Source organism: Falco peregrinus, chromosome 6 (assembly GCF_023634155.1).
Source record: "Falco peregrinus isolate bFalPer1 chromosome 6, bFalPer1.pri, whole genome shotgun sequence".
Classification (NCBI taxonomy): domain Eukaryota; kingdom Metazoa; phylum Chordata; class Aves; order Falconiformes; family Falconidae; genus Falco; species Falco peregrinus.
The window spans coordinates 49315842-49343841 of NC_073726.1; the positions used below are offsets into that span (position 1 = coordinate 49315842).

At 42.5% G+C, this 28000-nt stretch overlaps 2 protein-coding genes across 6 annotated transcripts in view; one reads left to right on the forward strand and one right to left on the reverse strand.

Annotated features, from left to right (window-relative positions):
* EEA1 (early endosome antigen 1) overlaps nt 1-7493 on the forward strand; it is a 77687-nt gene extending 70194 nt beyond the window's left edge. For 3 of the 5 annotated variants that reach the window (XM_055807499.1, XM_055807500.1, XM_055807502.1), the window contains one exon: nt 624-7493. In XM_055807499.1, the coding sequence (XP_055663474.1) occupies nt 624-746 (123 nt within the window). In that variant the 3' untranslated portion in view covers nt 747-7493. The remainder of the gene's footprint in view (nt 1-623) is intronic. The other 2 variants (XM_055807503.1, XM_055807505.1) reach the window with 1 other exon arrangement.
* A 2541-nt stretch (nt 7494-10034) lies between these two features.
* The window catches only part of PLEKHG7 (pleckstrin homology and RhoGEF domain containing G7), a 28019-nt gene continuing 10053 nt past the window's right edge, over nt 10035-28000 (reverse strand). The window contains exons 6-13 of the mRNA XM_055807705.1: nt 26751-26864; nt 24406-24580; nt 22349-22460; nt 21480-21577; nt 18109-18188; nt 16912-17071; nt 12936-13033; nt 10035-10205 (exon numbers count right to left, since the gene is read on the reverse strand). Coding sequence (XP_055663680.1) covers nt 10098-10205; nt 12936-13033; nt 16912-17071; nt 18109-18188; nt 21480-21577; nt 22349-22460; nt 24406-24580; nt 26751-26864 — 945 coding nt within the window. The 3' untranslated portion in view covers nt 10035-10097. The remainder of the gene's footprint in view (nt 10206-12935; nt 13034-16911; nt 17072-18108; nt 18189-21479; nt 21578-22348; nt 22461-24405; nt 24581-26750; nt 26865-28000) is intronic.

Genomic DNA, 28000 nt, shown 5'->3' on the forward strand with positions numbered 1-28000 from the left:
CTAGACATGGAACAGAAGAAACAACTGGATGTGTTTTAGGTCTGTAGTCAGACCTTCTTTGTAAAAATAGGTGTCTTCAGCTAAGATGTTAGCATCCCTCAATTGGCAGGGTCTGCCCTTCATCCAGATTTCACAACACCATCCCTCCAACAAGTGACTTGGCAATGAAACAGGTGAGGAATATTCGGGAGGTTCATTTTGCAGTGCTTCCTGACTTGGTATTAGGTGGCTCTCCCTGTCCTGCATTGTTTCAGTGATGTTCTTTGGGTAGTTGCACAAAGGCTGCTGGATGCTTTGATCAAGGATACTTCTCAATGTGAAAGCAGGTAGTTACATGTAAGAACATGTTTCATGTGACCAGAACAAGTTCAAGAGGAGGATGAACTTCAACCACTTAATTTCTGAAACTGGTATAGTTTCCCAACTCAGTGAAGTGCATCTGAGTATTTTGCTCCTATACTTTTTAGAAACAATTTAGTCCCATGGCCTTCTGTGTGCTCTGTAACTACTATTTATAATTTCAAATAACTTCTGAAACATGGGAGTTGACATGATAGTGATCTCTATTAGTTATCGATGCCTTGTCATTGATGTTCAGCATGTACGTTTCTTCTCTTTCACAGCATCACTGTAGACAGTGTGGAAATATCTTTTGTGCCGAGTGCTCAGCAAAGAATGCCTTAACTCCTTCTTCTAAGAAGCCTGTCCGAGTTTGTGATACTTGCTTTAATGACTTGCAAGGATAACTGGCCATCATGAGTGACAAAGAAATGCTACACTAAAATTTGTAATTTCTGTTGATGCACTTCATTCAGCACTCAGACTACTATTCTGTTGGACGATGATTGTAACACTTGGCAAAATTTAGTATATTTTAAAATGTTTATTGATACCAAGTAAAAACTATTGTATTTTTTGTGAGACATGGGCTCAGATCATCCATAGCTTATTGCCATTTATCCTGGAAAGAGCTTCTATGTCTAGATTAGAAATACCCAGTTATTTGTAAATAAAATTTAAACAGAGGAGTAACAATGTATTTTTTTATCTTTTATTTTTTTGTTCAAGAGAAACAGCGTTTATGTGATATTGCAGTTTATTCGTTTCCTTCAAAGAAAAAGGAAGATGCAGAAACTTGTGAGGATTTTATGTATCAAATATTGCTGTAAAAGCATAACTAATTGTTGCATTTGATTGCATATCTGATGTTCTTTATAACCCCTTGTGATTCTGTTTTCCTTCTATCTCTCTGGTTCTTGGACTTTTCTCTCTGAAGTTTGAACTCCACAGTGAGGGTAATGGCTGGACTCGACTCCAACTCAGCTCTGTTTGCCCACTTAGAACTTGTAGTATCAGCACCCAAGTCCTTATACAAATACAGCGCTTGGATACTGGAACCTCTTTACACATACTGTATTCCGTAGTTTGTGTGTGTGTGTCTGAGAGAGAGAGTGTGTGAACAGATGATGAGACGAAGTTTAGCTGGCATTGTAGGAATATTACGTGATGCATTGCACTATTCCATCTTGTATTGATTGATTTAACTTTTTCATATTTAGTTGATGGATTTTAATATCCAGGAACCTTCATATGTGGGTTTTAAGAAGCAAATCTATACTGGTAGTAGCCTGTAGTGCATCTCTCCCTCTGCCCATACCCTGGAAGTCCTGAGAGATCGTTGTGGTTCTAAGGGACATTCAGACCTTCCATGCTAGGTACCCCACTAAGAAAAAGTCTCTTTTGAGACTTCTGCAGTTTATCTGACCGTTTCTTCTGTCCTTTCCCTCAGCTTTTGGTGGAAGAAGCCAAACTGTTACACCTAACAAAGCTCAGTTTTCCATTGCTCCATCGGATCCCCATTAAATGTTATGTTAGTTACATGATTTAGTCTGCTCAGAATGGTGGTGTGAATCTCCTGCGCCACTGGCTTAGTTATAAGCCAAAGAACTCATTTAAATAAGAGGCCAATATATATGTCTTTAGATCTTTGTTTCTATTTTTTTTTCTGTTGCAACAGAGGTTTCTTTTAGATTTCATGTGGGCTCCAAACTTCTTTTTTTTTTTTTTTACACCTGTTCATTCTTTCCTGCCTATCTGTAACTTTTCTTCCCTTTGTATCTGGTGTTTCGGAGAACTGTTAAGGTTGTTTCTTCTGAGCAGGGGTTATGCCTTCCAATAGTTAGGGACTCCTTGTCTTAAAAACCCTAATAAATTCCCCACACCCCAAGCCATTCTGTGTCTTAAATTCTGTCAGCTGTTGAGAGAAAAGGACTGTGTGCTGAATTCCTCTGCTTGCCCAAGTTAAAGAATGAAATTCTGTCACAATGATGGAAGCTTAGCAGGTCATTTGCTTTTATCTCTTGACAGTTCTATATGTGAATGAAGAAGAGTTTCTTTTATGAAAAATGTGTACTCCTGATTGACTCTCAAGTGAAAGAAATTCTTAAATCCCTCTACTGCAGAAGTAGTGATCTGTATGTTTCATATCCCTTCTTAGCTTACCTGTCTAGTTCTACATTTGCAGCCTTGAGGAGTCTTCCTCAAGGAGTTTTCTTAAGATTAAATTCTTATTTCCCAAAAGCCAGCTTAATTATGTAACTGGTTCTCCTCACTGTAAAAGGGTTTGGGATACAGCCGTGGTTTATATGAAATGCTGACCTGCTGTTCTGGTGCGAACTTGTGAGTTGCTTGCTCAAAAGAAACAATTGCTGCAAAGCTTCCATATAAACAGAGCCTCTGGACTCGCTGTTTCTCCTTGTCAGTGTAACTGTTGACCAGGAGTCTTTTGAGTAGAAAAATGCGAATGGAATCTCTGCCTCTGGAAATGCTGTTTTTCTGCTTACTTATTGAGAGAATCTGAAGAGTTTGCTTTTGAGCCTTTCTTTGACTGACACATGACTTGAGAAATGTGGGAAGAGTAGAGGTGTGACAGTTGTGCTCCAGCCTAGATGCACTCTGCACTGTGTGTACCGCATGAAGCCTTGTGCTGCTCTCGGGGGAAGGACAACCACATGGAGCAGAAGGGATTTTGAGAGGGGAGAGAGAAACTTCCCATGACTAAATGGATGAGGCAGAGGAAATGGAAATTTTTCAGTGTGAGTTAGGAAAAGGATTAGAAGATTCACCTGTGTTCAGGCATTTTGCTTTTGAATGGGAATATGTGGAAGCTGAGGAGAGAGGTCTGTAGGAAAGGTGAAGTGTTAGAAGCTCTAGTACGGTTGTTCTTAATTCAGCCTTTGGGGCTGCCTGTGTGTGAAGACAAGTAGAGTGACCTCACTCAGCTGGCTGCTGAATCCATGTGGTTGCCTGACCACAGATCAGAGCTTGGTCTGGTGCTCCTCAGTTTCAGGGGCAAAACCAGCTTGGTTTCTGAAGGCTGCTTTTTGCTGAGTAGTTTATATGACCAATTTTTTGAGGGGATGGAAATGCTTTTTAAATACACGTTTGTAGAAAGAAGCATTGTTAAAATCCAGAGGAACGTTGGCGGGGTAGAAGCTTTCATGCTTGAGCTTTGAGTCTGCAGCAATAGGTCAGGATTTCTACAGCTTTTCACTAGAGTAAATCTAAGGCACCACTGCTAAATCTCACACTTCTTTTGTGCTTATGATTCTTAGTGCTAGTCTGTATTTGTTCACAAGCTGGTGGTGTACTAGACCCTATAATGCTCTTGGTCTTACTGCCAGGTTGAAAGTTGTGCTCAAGCTCAGTAAAATGACCTATGGGATACGTAAGAAGGGAAACTGGAAGGTGAAAAGCTTTGTATTTATAAATCTGCTTGCAGAGTTTGACTGTTTTGATGGGCATGGTTCAGTAGGAGTGTGGGTTTTTTTTTTGCACTGCTTTAAAATACAAATAGGAAAACCTAGTAAAAAGCCTGTAACTTTCACCATTCTGAGTTAAAGCATTCCAGACAAAATAGTGAAATGCACTGATTTTTCAGACCACAAACACGGGAACAGAGGGGAAAAAAATGAAATAAAATGGCAGAAGAGACTAGAGCCTTGGAACCAGAGGATGCAAAGTGATGTGTTTTAACAGCCTCTAGCAAGAACCAGATTGCTGTGATTCACTGAGGTGAGGCCATTATAGAGGAAGAGGTGGAAATGATGGTAAAACCGGTGCTGGAACCCATAGATGCGTGGGATCCTCAAGCTGTCTTTGACTACTAGGCATTAGCATGGCGTCAGGAGCAGGACAGTGAAGTGTGAGCTTTGGTTGTGAAACTGTCCCCTCTGCAGGATACTCCATCCATGTTCAGAATTGCTGGGGGGGCAGAATATGAGACTGGCTGAGACAAGCTACAGAGGCAATCAGAAAAGTGTAGAGGATAGTCTTATTAAGGATGGGAAGAGCTTCTTTAACTTCCTGGAGACTTCTCCTCTCTTCCCAGTCAAAGAGCCACAGTCCCATGTATTGTTGCCTCCAAAATGCCAAATTCACCGTGTCAGCAATACATACTTCATACTTTGGTTCTGCAGCCCCTCTGGAGGCAGGTAGTGTTGTAAAGGTCGGTGGCAGGCATTTGTCTTTAGCTGGCTGTACTTCCCTGTTACTTATTTCTACTCCCCGTGTATTCCTCCAGTAATCATCCCCTTTCTGCAAAGGTTGAACAAAGAGGATAAAATTAATGAGTCACAGTAGGAAAAGTTGCTGTCTGCAGTTGAAGACGCAAAAGGAATTTTCTGCTGCAGTTTCCAGCAGAGGCAGGAGGTTTAGAGGGATCTCGTTTTTCAGCCGGCTTCGCTCTCTGGCACAAGACTCTGAGGCTGTAGGTTACAGTGCGAGTTTTTTTCCTCTGTTTTTTGCAAGGTGTCAAGTAACCAAATTCCCATGGAGTGTGGAGCACTAGGTACACAAGAACAATGAATGGCTACTTTTGTTGGTTTTGGGTTGATTAGGATTATTTGTGAATCCTCACTGGAAAAGCTTTTTGAGTGAAGCCAGAAGAGATTTGGGAGGAGAAGCATGAAGTAGTGTAACCTTGCTGCGTTTTTATTACATAAGCAAGAACAGTTGAGCATCTAATGCTAGATAAGAGAAGTGATATTCCTAAAGAAAGGACCTGGAAAACTCAAGTGCATTTCTGGATTGTTAAATATCAATTAAATGCAAAGAAGGAACAAGTGCTTGTTGCATACTTAAAAAGTTTATGACTGAGTGGCAGACAGAAAACTGCAGGAGCTTAAGTTTGAACAGACTGTAAACTGTGCCAAGAAGATTGATATCATGGTTTGAGTATGTTGAAACTGATAAATTACTCTTCCAAGTACTACCCCTCCCACTCTCATATTCTTGGAGGACTAGGAAACAACACTGTCATTTGCACTACGCACTTTTTGCTGTCTAACTGAATATAATCTACAGTAAGTGGAATGGCATAATTTGCATTGCATGTGTTAGCTGTAATCGATGGACTTATCTTCAGCTGGACAATGGTTTATCTTCAGCTGGACTTTTCACTGTATTACATTTGCCCCCTTGCTATGTAAGGAGAATTGCACTCATAATTCCTTTGTACCAAAAATGCGATCATCATCTGAGAGCACACATAAAAACAAAAAACATGTAGTCACGCACAGGTCATCTTTGTAGAGATTCGTTTTAAGATTATAAAATGAGAAAACGTGAATTTTATGTATTTTCAAGGGTCTTGACAGTTGTCCAATTCTTATTTTTTGAAGTCTTGATGTCAGTATCCCGTCTAGGATAAGTTTAAAATTACTGTCCAACCACAGCCTCTCCAAAAGCACTGAATGGTGTACTTTTCAAGAACAGCAATATTCAGATAGTAAAGTCCCACCACAAAAACTCAATTTGGGGTGTGGGGTTTTTTTGTTTTGTTTTACGGGGCACTGAATAAAGAGGTTTGCATCTCTAGAGAGAACATTAGATGCCGTTTAAGATCACAGTAATGAAGAGGATAGGTACTAGTTAATGTAATAAACTCTGCCTAATGTAATAAACGCTGCCTTTTGTCTGTAGCTTACCACATTCTATGCACTCACTGTGCAGCGGATACAGGAGTATCTGCTCATTGGAAGATTACTGAAGCCCTGCTAACCCTTTTGGATCAACATTACTATGAAAGTAGAAGCCTGGTAGGCATGTTTTCCAATTTTTCCTCCCCCTATGATCTAAACTAAAACCAAATTGATCTTTATTTCCTGCCTTTTTTGGGTAAAGAGGGATGGGAAGGAGTGTTCATCGTTGTATGTCAACAGGCCAGTGCTGGCAGGTCCAGGCTCCTGCTGTTGGCTTTATGACAAAGTACTCCCCTGTATCACGCTAAAGCTTGATTCCTGGCACAGAAGGGATGTTTGAAAATGTCTCGCTGGGTTAGCAAATACCAGAACTTTTTATAGCAATGTGTCCAAAATGCTGCTTGTATAGGATTTGTCACTTTTGTAAGAAAAGGAAAAAAGTCACAAAAAAAAATATATCTGAAAATCCCACCATTTGATGCCGTTACATAAGATTTCATTTAAACTACCTCTCAGTGTGAAATGCAAACATTAGTTCAGTTTAATAAGGTTTACTCACTGTCACGATATGTAAAAATTAGTGAATGCCAAAACTGCTAAAGTTTATCACCAAAAAGGAAAAAAATTCAGTAGTTTGTTTTTTTTTTTAAATGTGTTTGAAAGTATCCAATAGTTTCAAGTTATGGTAAACTCTTGCAAACTCTAGCTGCTGGACAGGAAATAAATAATAACCACAAGCTTTCATAATTATGGTCTGCTGGGTAAAAACAATTTTGTATGCAGCTTTGTTGTTTGGCTGTGGATAGCCTCATTCACCATTAATTTAGTCGTCTTGTTTTTTTCTTCAGTACTTGTGATTTGAACTTGATGAATGGTATTCTGTAATGGATGTGTGCCACAAATTACATTGTCTCGTTTGCCTCTTTTCTGAATTTTGATGATCAGTTTATTATTGCAGATGTGAATACTGCTCATACAGCTTAATTTCTATATAATTGTATAAAATTTAAATGGAAAAAGTTTTAAGTTCCTACACAATATTTAGAGGTAATGTATTATGATAGACTTATGTTGCAGTTTTACTTACAGAGTACTGTACTTCTTTTAAACTGGATCATACCATCTTGGTAGGTTTAGATAGTTTGGGGTTTTTTTTGGTTTTGGGTTTTTTTTGGGTTTTTTTTTTTTTTTTTTGCATGAGTGTGTTTTGGTTTTGTTTCTTTTTAATTGAAGTTCGATTCTTTTAAGTTCTATTTTCAGTGTTTGTATTTACTACTTGTGATCATGTAGTTGTGCCTTACATTGTGAAAGAATTTAGTCCAGTGTGCACTGTAATTCCTAAACTCTGCAATTTGGAAGGCGGCTGTGGATTTGGATGAGAAGATGACACCATGCTTCGACCGGTTCTGTATTAACTATGAAATATTATTGAAGTGTCATTTTTGTTTTCTAACCTGTTAAAGGAATGATTACTGACAATAAAAAAAAAATAAAGTAGCCCTTTCTAACAGACCAGTTCTGTCATTGAAAACTACCTTGCCCCATTTCACACAGCAAAGCTACTTTGAAATGGGGGATATATCATTCTACAACTGAACTGTTGGGAAGCCACCTCTCTAAGAACAAGCTCCGGTTTCTTAGTCTTGTGGGGAGCTGCAAGAAAAGCTTTCACATTTCTGAGGTGGCAGTGATAATGACTGTTTCAAATCTGTTTTTTCACAGGTTAAATTCAGAGTAGTTTCTCCATTCCCAATACCTGCACAAGGCTGCTGCGTCTCCTGCATTCAATTAAAATCCTTCCATCACTGGCAGTGTTCAGGCAACAAATTCGGTGTAGTTGGACAGTCGGCATAACTGGAAGACTTGGAAGTAGCACTTGTTTTATTTGTTAGGCTAATGAAGGACTCGCTCGTGAGATAGAAACCTCTTTCAGGGTTGAACTGAGTTGTAGAGAGAAACCGGGTGGTGAATGTGTGTGAGATCAGTTGGGTCACAAAGCCATCGCTGACTTGTGGGAGCATTCATAAAAAGCTACGTTTAGCCATTGCAGCCGATCTTCCTAGGGGCTCAGTGTAGACCGTGGAGAAAGATGGAGAGGTCTGTCTGAAAGGCACTTCAAGCTGGGAAGTTAATTTCTGCTTCATATGCTTTCTGAGATGCCTTTCTCTCCAGACCACAGAAGAGCCTGTTGAGCTAATGTCTCACCAACGAATCTGTGTGTGAATAGTTCCTTCCCCTGGGGTGTCCTCCTTGTTGGCCCCCAGGAAATACTGAATCTCTGGGACTACTTAGTTGTCTGGTGAATGGAACAAGCCTGGCTTAAGGTCATTTTGGCAAAAAACATAGAGGGGAGTGAAACACCCCTTCCCTTCCACCAGCATGCAAAGCACAGAGCTTAGTCTTTCAGGTGTGACTTCTCTGGGCTTGAAATGTCTTTCTGTCCTACCAGCATTGGCTCCAAGAGCCTGGGGCTGGGGGTACTGAGCACAGCTGTGTATGCCAAGTTGTGGCTCAGTGTTCGCGGCTTGCGTGAGGCCCTGGAGCAGATCTCCTGTCTCCACTCTGTTCTGCTTTCCTGCCTTACACGTGCACCACGTGGCATGGAGCCTGAGTGGCTGCTCCGTTCCCAGGAAGCTGTGACAAAAGCTTGCTCACCCCAGGCACAGGGGATAGAGCAGGAATGCGTACCGCAGCAGTCTAGACTGCATCTGGAGGGTGCTCAACCACGTAAGTACATATATATATACACAGCCTCCAGACCATAGCTTGTACGTACAGGTGAACCAGCTCAAGTAGATAAAATGTACCGCCACATCTTCATGGGTGGAGCTGGGGAGGAGCTGGGTTAAGGGCAACACTTGAACTCATGACTAATTTGATTGTGGAACAGAGGCGAATGCTGGCTTCCCTGTGAATAATGTGACCGGTTGCAATGGCACTCGTACATTCGTCAGCATATCCCTCATCTGTGTGACTTCTGTGCAGTTCCCCCTGAAGTAATTTCTGATACTGAGCGGTTATTCCAAAGGCTAATTTTTCTGCTGAGGGAGACTTGCTGACTGGGGACAGAAGGTGAGAGAAGTGGCACAGTCGCTTGAGGGAAGTTTCCCTGCCTCTGTTGACTGTGGCTTAATCTCAAGGGATGAGCCAAGGCTTATCTGGTGAGAGCACCCTCCCGCTGTGGTAGTAACCTGCATGGATATTGTGGCAAGCAATTTCAGAGTGTTCTACTTGTCCAGTACCTCAAAAAGAGGGAAAAATAAAGTGATTAACAGGGGCACATTTCTGCTATGTGGGCCACAGGTCTGGGATAGCAGTGAAGTACTGAACGGTTTAATGCAAAAGGAGCACTGAAGTCTGTGGAGCAAACTTGCACTCTAAAGGCTGTAATGCGTGCAAAGAATGCATAATGACAGATCTGCTGTTAATAAGGTGGTGAAAAACCTCAGGTAAAAAAAAAATCGCAATAAAGCAGGGCATCATTGCACATTTGTTCTTTCTTTTTATATATTCTGTAGCATCTGTAGTTTAACTGAATGTTAGATGTAATTACGACCTTTTCCAAAGAAACTGACATTATCTCATTTTAGAAACTAAAGGAGAGCCAACACAATACATGCTTTTACTGATCTGCCTCCACAAGCTCAATATTAATGCCAAAAAAAAATCTTGCGATATTATAGTTTAGTAAGTAGGGAGGTATAACTGTCAGGAGCTATGGCTACACAATTTTAATTTAATGACATTTATTAGTGCAGTTTGGATGGTCTTGGAATAACCCTTCTAGACTTCTCTGGTGAATGAATTCTCCTCACCAACACAGGTTTTTTCCCTCGTCCCACTTTCTAGGAAATGACAAGCCGTATTAAAACTTCCTGGGATGGCAAGAGCCTTCTCCTAGCTGAAGCAAAGGAGCGTCTTAAGAGTGATAGATATGTTGCATGGCTCCTTTCCCCCTTCCGGTTTATTCCTACACCCTGTGGTCAGAACTCCTTGACAGAGTCTAGTCAAGTCAGAAATCTGTTAGCTTCAGAAACTTAAGGCATGCTGGAAGCAATAACTGTGTTATCACCACAACAGTCTTCCATTGGCTCTGTTCGTGCTGTGCTGACGTTATTAAATTTCAGAGGATTCAGCTGGGAAGCAGAAAGTAGTGCTTTTCTTGGTTTCATGTTGCGTGGTGTAATTGGAGATTGCCGTTTCTATCTTTGACATCCATTTTTTCTGTAACAGGAAAAAATAATTTGTAAACCAAGACAATCTTAATAAAGTTCCAGTAATTCTGATGCATAACCACCCAGAGTTTTTGTGTTTTATTTAGCCTTTCTTCAGGCCCATGCTCATAATTCCTGAAGTGAACATGAATTATGCCAGAACTGAGACTCCAAGTTTGTCAGGCCACTACATGCCGCTGGAGTCTGTGTCTGGGGTCAGGGATTTCCAGCGAGGGTTTCCTTTTTGGTTGGAAGGTAGGATTTTAACGCTCTGTTTGCTTGTAATGGTAATGTTTGCTGCAGGCTGTTTCACCGTTTTTGTGTAATATAGTTTAATGCTGTCCCTTCAGTTTGGGCTACCTGTTCTTCTGAATAAAGACAGCCCCAGTGCTATAAGCATCACAAGTTCTGTCCCCCTCCGAGATGTGTCAAGTGCTGCCATATGAATTTCAGTTTCTAGCATCGTGCTGACAGCATTCGGCTCTATATCTGCTGTCATCCAGGTACGATGGCAGGGGGTGATGACTGGAGAGATGGATTTAAAACACGTAACTTCCTTCTCTCTGTGCTAGTCCAGATGGTCTGGGTCGCAGAAGCTGAGTTGTCTCTGAATTGCTATGATTAGACATTACAAATTAGTTGGCAGCAATATGAGCTTAAGGTCTAGCTGTGCTTCTCCCACCCCAGGGTGTTTATTTTGCCTAGTCAGGAGCTGCTTTCCCTGCTGTAGTGCATGTAGACACTATGCTTTGGTGCAAAGAGTAGAAACCCATGAGAAGGGTTTCTGTTCTTCGTGCTATGCTAACATTCATCAACCTTGTAATTGACCCATCTGGTTGTTTCTTGTATGTATTTACAACCTGAATGAGTTAAAAATATTGCTTTGAAAAATAGAAAGCTGGAGAAAGAAATGGGATGACCTACAGGTCTAAGGAGTCAGCAGAGGACGTGGGAAGAGCCTGCATGTGTCAGGCAGAGCACAGAGCCTGGCTTTGGCACGGCGTGGTGGCTTTGGCACCGGGCAGTTGCTCTGGCCCCTCCGGAGCTGCTGGCGGAGGAGGGTCTGATGCACAGTGTGGTGATGGTGGTGGTGGTGAACAGGGGTTTGCCAGGCAGTAGTGGACAATGTAGGAGTCAGGATTTAAACTGTGGAGCTTGTCAAAGCTCGGGGGAGGAGATGGGGGCACCGAGGGAAGAGAACATAGGGCAGGGCAGTCTGTGGGTGGGATGAGCAGCAGCGGTGTATTTCAGGTCTGTGTTTTCACGTGTCTGCTGAGTATTGGGTTTCTGAGAGAGAGGTGAGAGTGGGGCAGGGGAATCACTGCATCTACGCTCAGCGCATTCCGTGCGCTGCCCGTGCGGCCGGCACAGCGCAGCATGGCGGTGGGAGGCAGGTGGGCAGGGTCAGCCTGGGCCTCGCCAGGGAGCACAGGGAGGCGCTTCACAAAAATCAGGAGATCTAAGGGGCAGCTTGCAACGTAACAGCCCTCTGTGTGGGACGAGTCAGTGGGAATATGACACGTATGACTTCATGCAGTTTACTTGTCTTCCTCTTGATGAAGCCTAGCTAGCTTGAGGCCCTGCTCTGATGGTCCTCACCGGTATCAATCCTACCCAGCTCAGCTTCCTTTCTGCCTTGCAGAATAACGTCAGCTAAACCCATGGGCTTGGCTTGGCTTGGCAAGTTTATTAAAAAAAATATATTGACCACGCTCAGTTTGGGTTTCTTGGGGGCTGAAATAAGGTAGCTCATTTGACCAGTGCTGGCCTGTCTACCTTTCCCAGGGCTCGGAGAGCCCAAGGTCAACAAAATGTGGTAATGCCACCACATCCAAGTGGAAAGAACCTTTCACTGCAGGGTTTTCTCCTTTGATGAACTGGGCTTCGGAGACATTAGGAAGATGGGAGCCACGTGGTCTGAAGGCAGCTTTGAAAGAGAACAGTAATATTTCAGTAACAGGAGAAGGTAGTGACTTCTTGGGTAGACACCTATAGTAGATACCTATTCCAAGTGACTTGGAAATGGAAAGAATTCACTCATTGCTTTTCCCTGAGTAAGTCTATCTGCTGCAATTTACTTTTAAGAATTAGTATGAGTAGTAGTCAAATTTCTGTGTATTAGGTATTACAGAATGAAATTCAACTTACAGGAGAAAAAAAAACACTTCTGTGAAGTGCCTACCACACTTTCAGATGTTATATACAGCGTTGTTACTAGAAATGTGATGTAGTGTGAAAATGAGGGGTACATTTATGTTACAGTGGAATTAATTATGCCATCTGTTCCATCTGAAATTGCAAGAAGTGTCATGCATAGACGAGCATGATACAGTTTTCTGATCTGAGTACTTCTGCATATGAGTTGTGGGTGGGGGGGCTGTTTTGATGTTGACTTCTCTGGAGGGGCTGACTGTCTTCGTTTCTGTGACACAGGAAATGGCATATTTTTTTTTTAGCAATCAGAAATTATAATGTTTTTCAACAAGAATATGACCTGCTATCAACCCTGATATAAAATTGGTACATGTTCAACGGCAAAAAGTCCGTAACAAATGTGTGAGCCAGAGCACTGGAGTGTTATTTTGTTTTGGTTTGGTTTTGGTCAAATGTCACAGCTGTAATAGATTCTTATCACAGCCACTTTTAGGCTGCGATCCTCCTTTAGAGAAAATGTAATTGTGTAATTACAGAAGAAAAAAAAGTGTTCTACTTACAGAAGAAAAAGAAGTATGCTACTTACCTTGGCAGTCTCTGTCTGAGCTTGCAGCAAGAAGACTGCTATGCACTGACGATACCTGTTTTCGTGCTGTATTAGGAAAGCATTTCGCAGGCTGAAGACTGCAGAAAAGTATAAAGTGATATAAATTCCCTCATGCAGCTGTCAGTCCTATTTTATATCACATTTTCCGATTATGATTGAAGAAATTATATATGTAATCATCTTTTCTGATTCTTAACGTAGTAATGCACCCTATTAGTGCATTTTTATATATATATATAGTTAGTTAGTTTTTTGTTCTGTGGGAAGCTTTGTTATTTCAGAAAGTCAGTTCTGCTTGCATTTGTTTTATTTTTCATTACTTTACCATTGTGTAGCTAAGGTGCTTTTGAGTCTAGCTGAGGATCATTAAGAGAAGTTCCCATTCAAAGTGGACTAAATCGTAACTGAAGTTAGAGAAAAACAAATACAAAAAATTAAAGAGGAATGGCCCATTTTTATTTTATTTCAAACAGGTCCAAACGATGGCTGCCACGTAGGGAAGTGGCTGCACTCAGGGTGATGGTGTGTTTGGGTTCTCCCTGGGGAGCATGCATGAGCCAGTGCTGCAGCCTGGGGTGCCCTCCGGCAGCTGCCAGCAGCAATGTCTTGCAGGGCCAGGCATGCTGCCAGCAGCACCGGTTCCTGCCAGACCTCTGCAGGAGAAGTTAACGGGTGACAGCAGTATCTCCTGAGTCCTGCAGGTGACTGAGCATCATCTAGCAGGTCTCCTGGCAAAGGGACAAATCAGCACCAACGTCTCATGCCCGGAGTGAAAGGGTGCCTTAAGCCTGCTACAGGGCAAGCTTGGGGGAAGAGGAGGGGAGAGCATCTTCAGGTAGCCAAAATCTCACGGCAGCCAGCAGGCGTGCTTTGGGTAGGCTGGTAGTAGCATGAAGGGGGGCACAGCAACCTGTTACAATACACTGGGTTCACTTGACACTGGTTTTTTTAGCTGGAGTTGGTGTTGCTGTTAATAAAGCAATGGTGAAAAAGGTGTGGGATTGCCTCCCTGTGAGCAGTGGCCCCAAGCAGAGCCCTGCCTCCGAACCCACACAGCCCAAGGAGAGAGTAGATTTCAAGCTGCCAAGGCAAGGCAGCATTTTTCTGAGTCTGCTACAGTTGACATAACGTTTTGAACTTATCCAGTTCATACAGTTTGTTCTGAAGCTTTGTATTATGTAGAATACCTTGCTGCTGGGTAATGCTTCTTGTCCAAGCATTTCCAAGTGCTCTACAGTCAGACTTCAAAATGTTTCTGGAAGATAAAGTGTCCTATAATCCAAGTTTTATAGAAGAAGAAAGTGGAGCATGGACTGGTTAAATTACTGCAGCAAATCAGTTAGCAGCAGCAATTCGTAGTGGCAGAGGGGGTATGTTTCAGAACTCATGCCTTCCGTCTGTCTGTGGTCAATAGGAAATAGAACTTTACAGTTCTAAAACTGAATTTTCTGGGCAACGCTTGGCACCAGGCTCTCAGTGATGTTTTCTAAAAAAAAAATTTGTGGCTGTAAAATTGTCAGTCTTCGATATAGCATTGTACCAGTGGATCTGGCCCCTTCAAACTTAGTGTAAAGGATTATTAGTGGAGCAATAATAAGTAATTGCAAAGATCAAATCCAGAGCAGAATGTTAAAAGGAAAGAGATTTCCTAATTAGAAAGTACGTTGCTGCTTACAATCTTCAGAGATGGGTTCCTACTATTTACGCTTACATGTAAAGTTATATCTCTTGTACCTGGTCCTGGCATTTGCAGGTAGTTCTGCTCTTAGGGTAGCTTCTCCATGTTATGAGCACACCATTATATCTCTTACCCCTTCACTGACACGTAGCAGGCTTTGGGCTAGAATTATCCTGCATAATGATCAGCCTCCTGCCAAAAGAGTATTTCTATATTGCAATATATATGTATTTCTAGTTCTTATATTGAGGTACATTTCAAAGTGAGATCAACCCTCAGCAAGATAATGGATACAAAGGTACTTGTTAGATCAAAAATCAGGGTTTCATTTTTTATTAACATGATGGATCATTACAAATCACATGCTGCCCTTTCTGAGAACATGCTAACTAATCTTTTACTGCCACCTGTAGTAAAAATCTTGAGACTCCAAATAAATTGCCAGCATTCCTCAAGGTCACATATTCCTGACAATAATTGTTTGGGGTTTTTTTTCCTGCAAAGGGACATTTCCTATTGACACTGGAAATTTTGCTTGTCATTTTACACAAAATGGTGGAAACTGCAAGCTCCCTATAGTTATTTTTCTCACTATTTTTACTGTACCCCATTCCAAGGGTTCCTGTATTGGGATGGGGCTTCCAAGGTGTTACAAGACTACAGTAAGTAATGGAGACTGCTGTGGCTACAGCTGTTATAAAGCTGCTAGAAATATATTCAAGAGAAGTCAGGCAATGAGGTCCAGAGTGCAGGGAAAGGCCATAACCAGCATCCAGAGCCTGGGCTGGGATGCAGCAGGTAACTGTCTGTTTTGCTGGTTGCATCTGGATCACGGGCATAATAGGACCCTGGTTAGAAATCTCTGAATGTAGGAAATGGTGGCTTGGGAAAAAAAATCCCAAAATCTTATTCCCATTTCCATTGTGGATGTTTTTGCCCAGTCTTGTGTGTGCAAATCAGAAGGTGGCTGCACCACCCCCTCCAGCACCCAGAAGCTGTCAACCTTGCATCTAGTCTGGGCTTAGGCAGAAACATGGGGCTGCCCTCCCCTTCACCCGCAGGTGGGTGGCAGAGGCTGCGTTTCCTTCATTTCTGCTGGGTTGGTAGGGAGACTCGTGAGGCAGACAGACAGCACTTGGAGGATGTTTAAAACAACGTTATTCTTCTCTGTGCTCATCTCTTTACCTCATCTTTAGTCATTTGCCTTTTACTGCCTACCTGTATTTCCTATCAACATTGATGCTGAATGCTAATTACTCTAGGTGAATGTTTTTCAAAGTTTCCATAAATTTTATGGGCTCTAGATTTATTTTCCGTATCTATTGATTTCCTACAGAGCAGTCTAGCTCCCTGAGCGTTTTCTCCCAGTCTTTAGGAGCAGGATGGCTCGCAGGCCCTGGAGCCCACGGATTTGTATTTCTCTTATTTCTCTTTGGTACAGGAGACTTCTGGAACCTAGGCAGTGCTAGACTGAGGTGTGAGCGAGCCTGCATGAGTGGCTCAGACTGAGGGAAGACCTGGTTTTCCTGCCTGCTCCCTCACCCAAGCTCTGATCTGGTGACTCCAGGGATGTTGTTTTGGCAGGGTAAGGCTGGTCACCCTCTGTGTGAAGGTCAGTCCTCCCCGGCTCCTTACCTAAGGGTTAGGCAGTTATTGGATGCGGTTTCCCCTGGCGATGCATTTGGATGTCTGCAAGCAAGGAAGCATTGACATATGGTGGGTGATTTCCACCTTCTTGAAGAACTGGTGGGGAGGTGAGTAAGAGCAGCGGCTGGAGGTAAATCTCCTCTCCAGCCTCCTTGAGAATTGCTGCTGTGCATGTGCTAGGACACTCAGGAGAGCGGGGCAGTGGGGTGTGGGGCAGTGGGACAACCGAAAAAAATTCTGCATAACTAGCATGGAATTGGAAATGCACTTGGGAAAGTGGCCAGGGGTTTGACAGGGTTTGTTAGGACACTTGGGGCAAGGAAATACTTGGCTTGTGAGAAAGAAGTCATTGGAGTCTTGATGCCTTCTCTGGGTGAAAGGATAATATCTGACAGTGGCTAGTGTGTACTTGAAACACCCTTTTAGAGGCAGGGAGATGTGGGGTGTAATGTCTGAGTTAGTAGCTTGTGCCTCTCATGTGAAGTCAAACAGTGCTGAGGCACTGGTGTTTGCACTCCAGGTGTCTGGGGGTGGTTTGCTGGGCAAACAGCTTCTTATCCTTACACTGCCACATACACAGTGCATTGAGGTGGTATTTATGGAGACATTCAAATGCACGCAGGCACATACCTGTGATGTGGATGGGGTCAATGTTTTTCAGTATCAGTCTGTCTAGTGGGATAGGCTGGTCTAGGACTGTGCAAAATCCACCCTCTCTTATGAAGGACTGCAGCTCAGGAGTGAGGGAAAGACAGACAGGGATAAAGCTGGTTTCTGAGCCCCCATATTTCTGGGAATAGAAAATGAAGTTGGTTAGCTTGTTATCTGCCATCTGCTCATGAAGTGTAGGCACTGAACAGTCCTAAATTATGTGCTTTCTCTTATCAAACTTACTTAGTTTATTCACCTGAAGAACCTCAGAAAACCTCATCGGTACCTGGGGCTCTCCTGCAAGGTCACACCTTATACTGAAAAGCCACAGTAGAAACACAATACAAGTGCACAAGCGGAAAACAGACAGCCTGAGGTGTTCAAAAGTCTACCCCCCCCCCCCCCCCTCTTATTTTAGTAGCAGGACTTTTTCTTCAGTCTTTGGATGTGTGTTTCCCCATCTCCCCTTTCCTACATGCAGAACACAGAATTGCTGGGGCTCCAGATGAGTTGCGGCCCTTCACAGAAGGTTCTTCAGCACATGTACGTGAGGCAACCCCCAAAGGGACTTGCCTGTGGGCACCAGGTCCCTTGAATTCCTGCTCCCTTCACCCCCCTGCATTGCTAAGGGATGGTGCTGCTGGTCTAGAACCTCTCACTGCATGCCTTCTCCATCTCCTACAAAGGTAGAACATCCACTTCTTTAAAAAAAAAAACACCAAGAAGTCTTTAAATAAGACACAAACTTCTTGAGATTTAGCACAGGTCCACTTAGCCTTAACTTGCATCAGCTACATAAACTTAATTAGCTAGATACACACCTACACTGAAGCTTTAGGAATTTCAGGTCATCCAGTGCATTAGAAAACTTCTTATGTTCTTGGAACTTTTCTGAGCTTTAGGAATCCAGCACATCAGAACAACACCAGGAAAATATATGGTCTTACAATGTGAATTATACTGTTATAGTGTTCCTATAACACTGCTGAGCCTAGAAGCTGGGTTTTGAATCAGTGTTACGGTTTGCTATTAGCATAAGAAAGTATCACCCAACCTTCATGCCAATTTGTCATCTTGTATTTTTATCGTTAGACCAGTCTTCCAAAGTACGATCAAAATATTTACCAACTAAAAAACATAACAACTGCAACCATGTATATCTCTATCCATTATTACCTTTTTGTTACGTTTAATTTTGGTAATTAATAGGAAATCATTGAACAAGAAGAGGTAGACATCAAGGAGTCTTGTGCTTTCTGAGGAGGAAAACAAAAAAAAAGTCAATTTTATGGTGTGATTATTTTAAGGAATTGCTACTTCTAAGATAAGGCACATCCATGAATTACTGTATCTTAGAAAATACTTTTAACAAAGCAGCATTGTTTCCAACATAGTACACAACTACTCATCCCCTAGTCTGAACTCTCAAATGCAACACTTAAAAAATTGTGTCTCTCGTTGGCTACTAATACTTGTACCCTGTAGCAGCTATCTCATCACGAAAAAGCAACTAATTGCCTGCCAGGAAAAAGTGACCTGGATCACCTGGAGTACCTAAAAATACAATAATCAACATGCTATAAATTTGCAAATCCTAACTGGTGAACAGTGAACCTTCTGAAAATCGCAGAGATAAAGAAGTAGGGAAGTGCCAACTTTTCCTGGTGCCTTTAAATACTGGTATGCTGCCCTCTTCACAGACTTACAAAGTTAATGAAATATTAATTGGTAACATCACAAAAGCCTGTCAAAAGCTACACAAAACAGTGTTGGCTTATCTTTTCTTCCTAGCTTAGAGGTCATGGGGATGTGAGGAATATAACAACTGTAAGAATGCTTCAAAGTCTTTCAGGTTGATCTCCAAACCGTGTTGAGAACTCAGGTATTATTATAATAATAATAGGGAGAAATTTAACAAAAACAAGAATATTTTTTAAAGCAACTTCCTGCAGGAAACCTGGACTCTATTGGATTTGCAGAGTTTGGTTCTTTGACCTCTTTATGGCTCCTTCTATCCCTTCCCATTAATCTGTCTTTCATTCTCCTTTTTGGTCCCAACTTGCTTTCCTATTTAATTTCCAGAATCACCTCCTTCCTCTGATGCAGGCTTTATCCTTCATAATTTTTCCTCCAGCTACTCTGTACCAATAGGACATCTCTGGGCATGGAAAGTAGGTATGAAATGCCCAGCTACTTTTCATAGCAGATGGGATTGGTCAGAACTATTGTTTCCAGGCAATCTTGCAGGATCCTAAACACTTTCTTGGGTGTTTGGTTCTGAAAGGTTTGGTTTGAAAACTTGTGTTATTAATGTTGCACAAAACATCGGTAACTACTGAAAATTAAAATTCTGTCGATCTGCACAAAGAATAAAGAAACAACCATTGAGGACCTTCTTATGTGCCAGAAGACCACAAACAAGCAAGTTAATGTGTATTAGACATCTTATAAAGACTACCTTTCTATAAGTTTTTATGAAGTCAAAAACTTCATAGAGGGTTTTCCACAGCATCTCTTGTACAGCAGTAGGCTTTTGTGGGTGTTATAGAGGAAAGAATTATTTGTTGTAAATTCTGTCTACTGCTGTGGACAAACCTTTCTGTTTCTTTGATATATACCATGTTTACAGAGTCATTGAACAGCATCAATTGGAAGGAACCTCTGGAGGTCTCTGGTCCAACCAATCCATCACTCCAAGCAGGCCAAACTAGAGCAGGTTGTTCAGTCAAGTTTTGAATATATCCAAGAAAGGAGACTCTGCAGCCTCTTTGGTCCCCTGTACCAATATTTGACCACCCTAATTGTTAGCAAGTTTTTCCAAATGCCTAATGGGGGAATACCCTGTGCTGGAATTTGCATTGTTATGTCTCATCCTTTCTCTGTACAACTCCAAGATACCTTTAGCTCCATCTGCCTTAAACCAGCCATTAGACAGTTGAGGGCAACAGTAATTCCTTCCCCGAGTCTTCTCTTCCTACATCTGAACAAACCCTCTTCTTTCAGATGCTCATTCTCAATTACAGGTTTACAAAAAAAAAATGCAACTGTGGTCTTGGCGATCTGTTTCATTCAAACAAGAATCAACACCAAATCTGTGAGTCTGTTCACAGCAGTGACTTTAGGACATGCTTCTTTCTGTTGTGTAGGATTATATTTGATTTTTGATTCCCTTTTTGTCTCGAAAGATATTTCATTCAGACAAGTGGCCAAATGTCAGGCTCTCTTATATTGCAGATTGCAGGCATCCAGCTGTCTTGGTGGGTAAAGAGCTGTGCTCATACCTCCTTCTCCGTTTTCTAATTATGTGTTGCAGAAAGAAGTATCAGGTGATGGCCACCATTACCTCCTGCATTGGCGGCTGATGTCTCATCAAGAGAGCAACCAGTGCAGAAGGAAGCACTAGTAGGAGAGGACTCAGTGGCTTTCCTTCTCCTCTGCCCGCCATCACCTAAACACCAACAGCAATCTTTTCTTCTGCTCTCTGTGTCCCTGATGTGCCTTCTCCTTTGCTACCATAATTCTTCTCATGTGGAAAGGAAAACAAAACCACCGAAAAACGGACCATATCCCTTTTGCTACTCCCTTTATAACAGTTATAATGGTGTTGGGAGACAGAAAGTGTTGCATGCTCATTGTCTTCACCTCTGCTCCTGAGGAGGTGGTGAAGGACATGTAAGACATGGGCTGTGCTCATTTCTGTCAAACCATTTTACAGCCCTGCAGCCACCGTGGCATGTGGCTTCCAGCATCCTTTCAGATGGTGGCCTTCTCCAAACTGCCCGGGCTCTGCTTCCTGCTCATGCAAGGAGCAAATCCTCCTCTCCTGTACAGGTAGAGATTTTGCAGCAGCTCCCCAGCAAGCAACCTGTACCCTGCTACAAAATGATGCCTGTGTGCCTGGAGACTCACTCTGCCAGGGTGACAGACAGCTGGGAGCAGCGCTGTAAAAAGAAATCAACATGCTCACGTGGGACCGCTGTGCTATCTGTGGAGTTAATGGCATGTTGTGTGAGTGCGCTGTTCATAAAAGGGAAGCCACCTGGTAGGATAACACCTTCTTGTTCCAAGGTATCCATCAAAACAGCAGTCTTAGCAAACATGATGTATGAAATAAAAATAGGAAAAACCTCTGGACTTTTCAGTAATTTTCAATGAAACACATAGTGAATGTAGTGCCAGAGGGGTGAGGTGTGTTGATATTGGTTCCTGGGCACATGGGGCACCTTGTGTAGGAAAGTCTAAACTTACTGTTTTCCTATGGCCACCTTGAATGTGACAGTAAAATGCGCCCTTTGAGTGACAGGCGTTGGCCAGCCATGCTGACTTCTTCAGCACCTGGCAGACTGAATACCCACATGTGACAATAAACAATCATTCATATTACTCATCCTTTTGGCTGTTTCTCAGGCTGCCTGACAAGCTGTACATTTGCTTTTTCTTTCCCGCACCTGCCTAAAGACTGCTGCAGAGGTTCATTCTGGACCTGCCATAACAAAATACGGTTTTGTTAATCTAACTCCTGATACCAGGACATTTAGGGACATTACCTGCTAATGTTAGCCTCCCTTCACGAAGGAGAAGTCTGTTCACTGAAGACAGAACGTTTTCACTGCTGTTTTCTCTTAAGCTTTGCTTCAAACACTTGACCCAAAAGAGAGAGAGAGAGAGAGAGAAAATGGGGAATCTTGTGTATCTGATGATGAACTGGGAGTTAAACAAACTGAGCATGTGTGCTCTTATCTCAGGCTAAATACATCACACAGCTAACAACAGCAGGGTTGTTTCTTTAGCAGTTCCCTTGCTTAAATGTGTTTACACTTTTGAAATGTTAGATTGGGTTGGTTTTTTTTCAGAGTGAGTTTAATGGTTTTTGCAACCCTGCACATGAACAGGCATAATCTTTGAGGTGAGACCCACTTGGTGATGTTACCATAATGCTGGTTAAAGTCTGTCTGTTTGGGTAAGGGGGTAAGCACAGCAGAAAGGTGCACCTGTTCCTAGGTATGCTGTGTAGTTTTTTGTAATGCTATTTAAACAGAAATTTCTTTGGCTCAGCTAGAGGAGTGAAAGAGGGAAATAATTTTACTTCATATCCTTATAAAAAAGGTAGTAATACTTACATCTATCCCATTTAATTCTGCCCCCTAAAAGCAAACACTGGAGAGTCCTCCTGGATCACACAATCTTACTCTCTCCGATGTTAGCTGAGAGCAGCCCATCCAAGGCACTGTGCACAGCCTGCATGTTCAGCTACAGTGTTTGCAGTGCTCGGGCTGCAGCTGCTCCTCTTAGAGCAGAGCCATCCCCAGTAACTAGAATATAGACAACCAGCCAATTTGAGACCATGCTATAAAAATAGATAGGAAACTAAACCTTCCTCAAGGAAAAATGCCCTTTAAAAAACTGCTTACCTCTGGGACAAAAAAATCTCTTGTCACGATCCCAGATCAGAGGCCAAATTATGATCTCTTGCAGCTGCCTGAACTTCTGAAAGTTGTCCAACCACTTGACTTTACCTTCCAGATCCCCTGAAATATGTGAAACATCAGTTACTGCCAAGGCTGGCAAAAATCCTCTTTCTAGAAGATGCTGAATACTGATTTTATCTAGTGGAAGCCAAAGCGCCCCACATGTGAAGCTCCAGATGAAACCTTGGCCTCATTGTAAAAACTGCCTGAACTTTTCTTAGGTCAGCAGAGCCAGCATTTCAAACCATGCATTCAAACATGCTTAAGTTCACTGCTAAATGGAAAAGGTTGTATTTACTAATCTGACTGGGGAACAGGAGGCATCATATTAAACTCAGTTAAACTGTAATCTTTAAAAGTCCTTTTAAAAAAATCCTGCCTTTCTAAACTGTTTGGGGTAATGAGAGAAAAACAGTTTTCATTATATACAGCCTGATCAAAAGACTTCAAATTAATGAGAATTAATTTCAAGGGAAGTGGTGCCAGAAGTGACTGAAGTATTTAACTGGGAAGGGAGCACCTCAAATTGTGAAAAATGGGGACTAAGTCTTTGCCGATTCAGGGCCACTATAGGCAAAACTTTAACATGCAACTTTATTTCCAAGATTTGAGTGATATTGCAGATAATGGTTTCAGACACACGCACCCATCCCCCAGAAGAGGGGGCGGGGGGGAATGGCTGCAACTCTTCCTTCTGTCCACTGATCAAAAAATGAAGGCAGGTCTTTGTCAGGTGTCTGTGAATAAACACGGGTGACCCCTCTATCTTTGGTTTTCTTGGCCCAGAGGTATCTAAACTCTGGAAGGACTTATTTGTTTGCCAGTAATATTCCCCAGATATCCCGTGGTCTTTGGGGCCATACCTAAAACTGCTGTCCTCTCAGCAGAATTCTCCAGACTAGTGACAAAACCGTATTATTTTCCTACAGGAGCTGCTCTGTGCTGAAAGGTATGCTCCTTGTGTGGCCATTAGGCTAGACTCCTCATAAGGCTTGGCACGAAGAGAAAGAAGCAGAGTCCCTCTTTTAGGTAGTAATTCTGTCATTGGAGTATTTACCCAAGAAGAAGGAGCCCCAGATTTGTCTGTCTCTGCAAGACATTAACTCTTTTTCTGCCTCATCTCCCAAGAAGATGTTCAAGCCTTCAGCCTCCAGGATGGGGAAAGGGATGGAAGCAGAGAGTGAGCCACCACGCTGTGTGGGTCAAGGCCCTGGTGTGCTGCTGGTGAGGATGAAGCACTGCCTGGGACCTCTCCCTGCCAAGACTGGCAGGATAAGTGTTTTGCTGAGGCACTGTCTTGTCTTTGATTTCAGTGGGGGCTGCATGAGGCCTTTGGGGAATAAACTTATCTGCTGACGTACTATATTACCATAAGACACTTACAGAGATCCATTTATAGCTTCCTGAACAAGACTGAATTAATAAATTATTTTAAAATAATAAATTATTTACTTAAAACAAAATGCAGGAAAAAATCCTAAGAATAGTCCTGCACCAACCCCCCTTTTTCCCCCACAATAGCTAAAGAAAATCTGTAGCTGAGATAGCTCTTCAGTATGTTATATGGTAGGACCCTGTCATTTAGTGAAAGGTCATGGACGTAATATTCCCCTTGTGATTTTATCCTCTTAAGGATTAGTCCCAACATAATCCTCCCTAGACATAAATTCAAGTCAAAGATTTCTTTGTTTGAGTTCTTGATTTGTTCCAATTTGTGATCTGCTCTTAATTGTTTGCATGTCATGGCAGATGATTCTGAGCAAACACAAATGACTCACTGATTTGGGAGTCCTGTGACCTCGCTCAGAGAGACTTTGACAGCATAAGAGTGGCACCAATCGTTTTCTACAGAATGAGGAAGGGCTCAGGATTGCTGAAAGACATGCATGTCCTCATTGCATCTCCGCAGGGAGACCTGACCAATTCACACTGAAAGAGATGTGCACAGAAAGGCCACATAACTTGCTAACTGTTAATTGCACACTTGACATTTAACCTTAGCAACTTACGTATTGACTTTTCCACCTTCTAAGTGACTGGATAAAGCCTTTCTCTGTTTCGTCAGTGCTCCTTCTCCAGATGTTGTTAAGGAGGAGGGGGTAGCGCATCAGTCGATGCAAAGGAGCAACCAGCAGCTCTGGCAGATGCAGCCTCTTGCACTGTTCATTTTGTTCACACCACTGCTAAAGACAAGGAAAACCTCAGCTTGCTCCCTGGCAGGGAGGTAGCAAACAGTTTTCTGCATCTTCAGCTGACTGTAACGAGGCAGGGACTGATCAAGGATGAACTTCTCATACAGTGACAGCAGGGGCAGCTAAAGGCTCTTGTGGTTGAACCTAGCAGGTAGCTAAACACCACACAGCCGCTTGCTCACTGCCCCCTCACCCAGTGGGATGGAGGAAAAGAATTACAAATAAAAAAGTAAAATTCATGGGCTGAGACAAAGACAGTTTAATACAAGAGAAACAGAAGGGATAATAATACTAATAATAGTAATAATATAATTAGAATACATAAACCAAACGATGCACAATGCAATTGCTTACTGCCTGATGTCTAGCCAGTTCCTGAGCAGCTGCCCCCAGCCAGCTTTCCCCCCAGTTTATACACCAAGTATGGCATCATATGGTATGGCTGGTTTGGATCAGCTGTCCTGGCTGTGTCTTCTCCCAGCCTCTTGTGCCCCCCAGCCTACTCACTGGTGGGGTGGAGTGGTGTAAGAAGCTGAAAAATCCTTGACTTAGTGTAAACACTGCTTAGCAGCAGCTAATACATCAGTGGATTATCAAGAATATTCTCATCCTAAACCCAAAACAGAACACTTATTCAGCTACGAGGAAGAAAATTAAGTCTCTAAGCCCAAATCAGGACAGCTCTCTACAGTGGGAATTGCATTACTCCTCCAGATTAACTTTACTGCTTCCTATTTCAAGTACTGTGGCCATACTAGCAGATCAAGTAGTGCTCTTATTTATTGGCTATTTTAAATTAATCAGGAAAACCTGAGTAACATTTAAGGGCTGCTTTAGGGTCACCTACTTCTTCCCACTTGGGAACTTTTTCCTAGGCATGGGAGCAAGCAACGTTAACCCTGCCAGGCCCTAAAAGCTGAAGAGTTTGCTACAAAGAGATGTACTCCCAGTTTTAGGCTACCTTTGAGGAAAACCCCACTTCTTCAGGATTCTCTTTTTTAAGCCTGTAATGTTGAAGATCAGTCTTAAGTATGTACAGGACATGTTGGTCTGCTAATAAGTCAGAAAGAGCACAGCCCTCTCCCTGGGAGCCCCACTTTCTGCACTGGCTGTAGCTGTTGCTTCAGACAGATGCATTGTTGAACCTACCCTAGTGCTGTAATTTCATGAAGACATCGCTGATAGCTCTTTCCAGCCTTAGAGGGAGGTAAATGCTCACTTACTGGTAGCGTTTAGATAACAAGCACTACCTTTTCTTTATGGTTAAGCAAAACCTGTTAGAAGAGCTAAACTGCTGCCTTGCAGAGGGGTTGCTTGCTGTCCTATCCAGGATGTTGATTCCTTCCTTCAGGTATGTGGGTCAGCAAATACTGTGAGCTAGGAGAGCAGCCCGGTTTTCTTGCCAGGGCTCAGCCAAAACCCACCCTGCTGTCTCACTGCAGGCTCCTAAGACACATAAAGGCACTGACGTGCTCCTGGATTTCTATTCCCCTTGTTTTGGCTTGTATCACATACACCTTTCCTTAAGCAGAAGGAAGCCATCATATGCTTCTCCAGCATTGAGGTTTTTGTGCCCTTGCTGATATGGCATAGCATAGAAGTTGGGGACTTTTTTGTACTTAGAGAATGTGAGTCCTTTCATCTGCTAAAGCACATAATACCCTACATACCGTGTTCCCACCCAGCATCTAAACCAAGCTGATATGCAGGACTCATCAAAGCAAAACACCTAAAAGAGATTTTACAGTGTAGCTTGATTTTTGTTTCTTCTTTTCTGTAACCATTTCATTTTTTTTAGGGTGGAGGCCACCAAGTCAAGGGATTACATGTGAAAATATCTGAATGATAGAGGCTAGAAGTGAGACAACAGCAATATGTATTTCCTGCCTGCAAGAATGCAGCCTTTTGGCTTCCTCCTCCTGCCTGTTCTGTATTACAAGTATGGACTTTCATGTGCAGGGGAACATACACTCAGAAAGGTGACTTCATATTTATGATACCCTCTGCAGTTCAAAAAATCTGTGTAAAATGCTGTCTACGCAGGTTTGCTTCCAATGAACTTCCCTAGTCTGGTGTTAAAATCTTGGCATAAGGCTGTCTGAAGACACTACCACCACCACCACAACCACCACCACCACCACCACCACCATCACTTTACTTTCAGGTAGATGCCAAAATCTTCTCTCTGCCTCAGGTTTTCCAAGCAGAAGACAGCGGAGGTATAATTAAGGCAATAAATCTGGTGTGTCTGGCAGAGGTCACCCTGGAAAAACTGCAGAAAAGACTTGGAAACTTATCAAGAAAGAAAAATGTCATGACAAAGGTAGGAACAACAGTTTTAGTTTTGTAATGTGCATTTTACCTGAGATTTCCACGTACTTAGGAAAATAGGGGAAGAGGGAAAGGGGCAGTTAAAAAAGTAAAGGGCAAGTTAAAAAGTAGTAAAAGTGGTAAGGTAGTAAAAAAACTACAACAGTGCTCAAGTTATGCATGGGAACAGTTCTAACAGCTCTGCAGATGTGTGAGGCATTCTTAGACTTTGTTCTCATTAGAAATAGGAGACATGAAATTAATGTAGAAGCTGAAGATAAAACCCACTATATATGCAACAGCTTTACATGGCCTCATATAGAATGTCACTTTATATCCAAGTACATTAGACAGCTCTTAGAAATGTTGAATGCCATCCATGACAGAACTCAGTTTTGTCTGAGATTTTCTCTGTCTCACACAAATGTTATTGATTAGAATGCCTGAAGTCAGAGGTAATGGGGGTGAGAAGCCAAGCTCTAGGCTCCCTTTCCCTTTTTAAAATCCTAACCCTGAGGTAGGGTCTGTTTTAGTATTTTCCCAGCAGTTTTCTAGTGGCCCCTACTACTAGGGAAAGTTCAGTTCCACGGATTGATTTTTCTATCCGTATTAATATTTCCAGCTTTTCAGTCCTTGGGAAGTTGTGCAGGAAACAGAGTCCCTGGAGACTGCTTTTTCAGCAGCTGCCTTGTTTACCACGCAGGCTGCCCGAAAGGGTTGCAGGGCAGCGCTTAGCAGCAGGACAATTGTGCTTGTGCCTCTCTCTTACTTGAGAGGCACAGGCCAAAGTATAAGAGGTATTTCAGTCCCCTTGAGCTCTTAATTAAGCATTTAAATACACTTGTGTGTCTGGTACACGGAGTAAAGGAAGGTTCTCTGTGATGGAGTGGAAGGAGGTAGGGAACATCCAGTGATGGGGCTGGGGTCTGGTCTCAGGGTAACATCTTCCATAGAGCCAGAATCTCACCTCTGCCAGTGGAAAAGTCTCAGGGTTTGAGCTACTCTTCCCCAGAAAAGAAAATTCTTTCCACACACAGAGTACCTTTCCACAACCACCTCAAACATGCCAATGAAATAAAAGAAATATCCCACTGGCAG